The sequence below is a fragment of the Parasteatoda tepidariorum genome, chromosome X1, assembly GCF_043381705.1.
Source record: "Parasteatoda tepidariorum isolate YZ-2023 chromosome X1, CAS_Ptep_4.0, whole genome shotgun sequence".
NCBI lineage: Eukaryota > Metazoa > Arthropoda > Arachnida > Araneae > Theridiidae > Parasteatoda > Parasteatoda tepidariorum.
The window spans coordinates 42,596,912-42,603,115 of NC_092214.1; the positions used below are offsets into that span (position 1 = coordinate 42,596,912).

The 6,204-nt window shown below is 29.2% G+C and overlaps 1 protein-coding gene across 1 annotated transcript in view; it reads left to right on the forward strand.

Moving 5' to 3' along the window:
- The window catches only part of LOC107445728 (fibroblast growth factor receptor-like 1), a 42,197-nt gene extending 36,308 nt beyond the window's left edge, over nt 1-5,889 (forward strand). The window contains exon 8 of the mRNA XM_016060202.3: nt 1,861-5,889. Coding sequence (XP_015915688.1) covers nt 1,861-2,264 — 404 coding nt within the window. The 3' untranslated portion in view covers nt 2,265-5,889. The remainder of the gene's footprint in view (nt 1-1,860) is intronic.
- The last annotated feature ends 315 nt before the right edge of the window (nt 5,890-6,204 follow it).

Consider the following 6,204-nt stretch of genomic DNA (forward strand, 5'->3'; position numbering starts at 1 on the left):
CACAGCATAGTAGAATGTTTGATTTACTAGGCTGTTCATCCAAAAATTAGGCTACGTATAAATACTTTCAAATAAACCCATGAATTTTTTCATGTGTTACCCATAATACTTTTAGGAAAATTATGAAAATAAAATAACTTAAAATTTTTAGATCATTCTGTAAAGACAACTTTATAGTTAATCTGGTATAAGTCCCATTTTATTTTAACACTTCGAGCTTTTTTCCTTATTATATGAAATAATTTTTAATGTTATTGTTGAAGTATGTAATGATAGATGAAGGCCTTTTCAAAGTTCAGATTTGGATTCAAAAGCAAATTCATTTGTAAAAATTGTTCTGTAAGATTACACATTTTTGTCATTTTCTAAGTAACCATTAGCGAGTGGATTATCGGAAAGATACACTCTTAACAGTTTTCAGACTTAAGTGTACCATTTACAATTAGTAGTAAAATTTATCATTTTTCAGTACCATTTATAATTAGTAGTAAGATTTATCATTTTTCAGTAACTTCAGCACGTATCAGAATTATTTTTATAGTCTTTATGTTCATTAGTTACATTTTCAAGAAAAAACTCATTCAAGTTTTTATTTGCGAAAAATGAGTCATAAAACGAACGTAATTTGTCTGGTATTCGCTAATAGGGAACTTAAGAGGTAAGAATTTTGCCCTCAATTTAATAATATTTGCTGCGTAATTGCTGCTTCACAGCTGCTTAATGTGCATTTGCGTCATTTAAAGTTTGATTTTTATTTTGTTTACTCCTTTTCTTATTAATATCAACAAAATGCAGAATGTTTTCAGTTTTTTATTTTTTTTTTAAATGTCTCCTGAATTTATAACTTTTTTTGAGGATTAAATATCACATTATGATTCAAAATTTATCTGAAAACCTTCAAAACCTTCTAGTGAACCCGGTAGCGGAATTTACAGTGTCTATCTACAGCAGAATCTTCATGAAAACCAGATTTGTCTGTGACCCGAACATAGTCAGAAAGAGACTATTATTGTAAAAATTTAGCTTAATCTAACATGCGTACAGCAAAACTAGCACGTATAAGGTAAATAAATACTATGCACAAAAATTTTATATATTTTTTATTTTAAATTCAAAAAATTTATACACTTTTAAATAAATGGAATAATTTAAATGTTAAAAATGGAACAAGTTCCTATACTGTCTAGAAACAAGTTATTAGATTAAAGTTTTTGGAAATTAAGAATTTACTTTTAAATTTTTCTTGTGATTAATTTTTTTTATCTTTTAAAATTTTTTAAAATTCCAGTTAATTAAAAAACATTATTTGGAAATTTCGGAAGTCATCACTATTATTTTGCTTATATAAGATTAGCAAATTAGCAGAAAGATTAGCAAACAAATTTTAAGAACCTAAAATAAATAGTTATTGAAATAAAAATGATTTGTCTTTTTCTCCTCTCAGTAATACTTTAGGCTGGTTTTTAAAATTTAAGATGGAAAATAATCTTCGAGTGCTCTGATAATTTTGATTTTTTTAATATAAGATGAAAAATAATCTTCGAGTGCTATGATAATTTTTATTATTTTAATATAAGATGAAAAGTAATCTTCGAGTGCTATGATAATTTTTATTATTTTAATATAAGATGAAAAATAATCTTCGAGTGGTATGATAATTTTTATTTTTTAAATATAAGATGAAAAATAATTTGTAGAAACTCTAATAATCTACAGCGCCTGGTGCTGTGATGGAGGATTTTTGCTAGTGAGTTTTAGAAGTACGTTGGTGGAATAGAGTTACACAATATACTCAATTGAAAAATTAATAAGTTTTGCATTTCTATCTATTTTGAGTACATAAGTTAATTCTTTTTGCAGAAGGAGTCAGATTCGAGACTTCATTCGACTTTACGATAATTGTGACTGTTTTAACCATCTCTGTTGTCGTATTAGTTGGAATATTTTCCTGCTTAATGTATTGCAATCCTCGAAAGAGACCTGCTCAAGGCATGAAAGATGCTATATCTAAAGATGAAGCTATTCCTATGCAACCTCAGCCTTCTTTACCATTAGGCAACCACCAAACATCTTTAATGCCATCAGGAGTGTTTGGTAATTTCGTGGAGGATAATTCTTCTATGATATTTATAGAATATGGTCCTCCTAACACACCTGTTGAATATAATCGTCATAATGGAACTCGTAAGCACGGCAAGAAGAAGAAAAACTCCCACGAACTTAATCCTTACAGATTATGCCCGAACAATTTATCAGTAGTATAAATGCTCACCAAAATCCTATTTTGTCATTAAATGTAAGAGAATTTACATTCTACTTACTTTTTTTAGATCTTATGATAACGTGTTTTTTATCCTAAATGTTCCTAATAGTACTATGTGATATACTTAGGTGAGCCAATTGTACATAGTTGTATAGATCATTTGGTACTTCATGAAAAATTACCACCTATTTACTCTTAATTGTCTCGTTTGGTATTTGTTATCAGCTAAATGCTGTTTTCCTGTAGAGTTTATATGAAAAAATTTCTAACATTTTTATACGATGAACCATTTTATAAGCAACTTACTTAACCTTTTATTGCCAAACTAATAGTACTCATGCCATTGATGATTCAGCAATGATTTTAAAGACATTTTCCATGAGCACGATTATTTTTTTATAACTTCATATGAAGTGTTTTACTTTTTGCAAAATTCTAAGATTTTATAGAATTATTAAATTAATAATAAATGCATTTCAATGATAAATATCTAACAGCTACTTTTTGTTCTAAAGCATTAATAATGATTTTTTAAAAAAATATCAAAATGCAGTTCGTCAAATCATTAATTTGAAATCAGCGTCAGAATTGGAAATAGGCCATCCACAAAAACAAAAAGAAAAAAAATGGACTTATAAGACACTTAAAGTAAAGAACTTTTCAAAAACTTTCAGGAAAGAACTTTCAACTTCTTTCCTCCTTAAACCATTACGAGAATCATATTCTTACTTATAAATCCATAAATAAAAGGTATGTTTCCGTGATCAAAACGACATAATGTATCATGGTTATAAGATGATAACCGACATCAAGCCTTTAGATCAGCGTTTTCCAATTTTTTTCCGAAATGGAACTCTAAATGATCGATCATTTTTTGGTAGAAACCCGACTTTATAAATAAAGCTCAGTAGCATTTGTGAACATTTTAATCAAGGAAAAACAAAGAATTATTTTGAAAATATTTAATGTAAAAAATTAATTTTTTAGCGTCGTTCTATCAATGGCAGTCTCTATATTAATTAATTAGGTTTTAATGTCAGGCAGTTGATTTCACAGGGCTGGAGAGGCATCTAGTCTAGTTCTGAAATTGTTCTTAACGTATGCATAAGCTGAAAGCAGCATATCATACTTTAACTGTAACATTTAAACTGTTACAAAAATTGAGAATGGCTATAAAGGAAAACATTTTTCGATATTGTTTAATTTAGTTATTTAGTTTTGAATTGGAAAACTTGGATAGGAATACAATTTTTTATAAATGTGCTTGCTTTTCATAACTTATTCATTGCGCACATGTCCTAAAATAGATTGCAGTAGATCCCCGAAGTCAAGTATTATTGGCTGCGGTTAGTGAGCGAGTGGGTAACCACTTTGATCAGCCTGGTCGAAGGGGTCACCCACTCACTTTGATCAGCTCCTCGTTTAACCGTTCTACCGTAATGTGGTCGAATTTGTGCGCAGATCATCAGGGTACTAAGAGGGAGGGGGAGCCATTCCCTCCGCAGAGTATAAAAATTGTGATGGCGTGTCTTTGGATCATCCTCAGGGATGACATCAATTGTCCATTATGCATTCGATTCAGTGCGACGTAAATAAAGTACAACTACTTTTAGATATAAAAATGTATTTACAAGTTTAAAAATTCGTATCTGTAAAAAAATCCTAACTCTTCAAACCCCGTGGAACATCTTTTGGGTACCTTTACTTTAGATCACAAGACATTACAAACTGATAGTAACGTATATAATATGATTTAAAGTTGATATTACTAAACATTGTATATGCTATTGATGTGAACTTTGTATTATGTGATGTTACTTGATGTACTCGATTTTGTAAATTGTTGCATATTATATTTGTTATGTTGCGTTTTGAATTTGTTGTACTATGTTTTGTATTTTTGTACTGTATCTTTGGATCATATTTTGTATTACTAGTGCATTTAGAAGTGATTTTTGAATTTGGTTTTTTAATAACTAAAAGTCACTATTGTAAATTAAGATGGAATATTTATAACATGAATATTTACAGTTCAAATTTTAACTTTAAAAAAATTAAATTAGTTTAATATGATGAGTAACAATATTTGACACACAAGAGAAAAATGTCTTGATAAACTTTTGATTGCTTGGTGAGATTCAGATAAAACTTAGTGGTTAAATTCAGGGATTCTCATTAGGATTTCATTTCTTTTTTTTTTATTTCAATTTTATTTTTATTTATTTTGATATTGTTCATTTTTTGGTGAAAATGTCAAAACATAGCTTTTTTGAACGTATATTGGTCGTCAATGCCCCCTATTCTCTTAGTCTCAACCTTTATGACTTAAATTTTTTCAACAATATTTAAGACAAAGCTTACTCAATCCACCCTTAAATCATTGCTAACTTTAAAACTGTTTTTAATTCATATTACGTCTTTTGAAAGAATCGCTTTAATTAAAAATTCTCAGTCAAACAAGTTTCAAACTTTGCAATGCATATATTTTCATCTTTGTAGCAAATGAATATCTGTACCATAGTGAATTAAATATGAACAAAACTGGTTTGATTAAATTTTCCACAGGAATATAGATCTAGAAAGTGTTCATATATCAGGGGTTGTTTATTCATTAGGCAGTTGGTCCTCTGATATGAGCGTTATAATAAACAATTTGCAAAAGTCATATGTCTCAGTGGAGTAAGCACCTAATTATTTAAGTTTCATTGGAGATTCGATATGAGCGGGAACACCTTCCCGAGAGTATGAGTCTTTACCTAGCACAAAGAATTTTAAATATCCTGAGAATCTTACGTAAAGATCAGCAGCAAGTACTAGCAATCCGAAAGAAAACATCAAAGCCGTCTTGATTTGAACTAACTGACACAGATTATCGACTTTTCAAGGCTTTCAGAAAAATTTTTGAGTCGACTTAAAGCAAAGGGCCTTGGGAGAATATTTTAGTCTGTAATTAGAAAATTTCTGAAGTGTTTACCTTCTCTTTTGCCAAAAACCTAACTTTCAACTTACACTATGGAGATATGAATTTTTTTTTCTTCTCTTTTACTGTGTCTTTCGTATTTATAAGCCGGAGGGAAATGGGATAATTTCTGTTCACTTCCTAAGAGCCAGGCTGTTATCAACACTTCCTAGGTCTATGCTCCTTTCTCAAAAATGAAAAACGATCAGTATTTGTAATATTTCTTCCAAGTAACAATAATAAGTAATGTATATCAAATAATTATAGGTATGCAAAGACTTTTATCTGTGATATTTATATGGTTATAAATGAGAATAAGCATAAATGTTTGTTTTCATTGTACTCAATACCAATAGCCCGAGAGGCGACGTCACAAAATGCAAGTCATTATACCTTACTGATTGGCATATATGTTGTAGGCTATTTGATAACTGTCGAAGTCTTTTGTTAGGCTGGTGGCAGTCAGTGTAGTGCATTGTAAAGAGACGTAAGCATTTTGGAGAACCGGATATTCTAATTACCCAAAAACATACACAAAATGTTAAAACTACCGACTTTTTGGTGACGCTGCCTCTTGGACTAAACATATTTATGAGTGTATCTACATATCTGCCTTGCATATCTCATCTTTGTATGTTTCTGTATTTCAAAAAAAATAAAAAAAATCCGTTTTTTTTTTTCATTTTTATCAAATTTTAAATTTCCAAATTCAGCAAATGAAGGATATATATAGTATGTATATATTTAGTATATATTGAGTAAAATCCGATATATAACATTCTGATATTGCATAAAAAGATTTCTGAAAAGGATTTTTTTTCCGATCAACTTATAAAGGATTTAGGATTGCATTTAGTAACATCATTACACGAATTTGATTTATTTCAATGGTCTACATACAATATTGACTGATGGTCAGGTTACAGAATCTCTTATGAAATGAAGTAAATTCAGTTCTTGACAATAGAGGTCAAAGATAGGT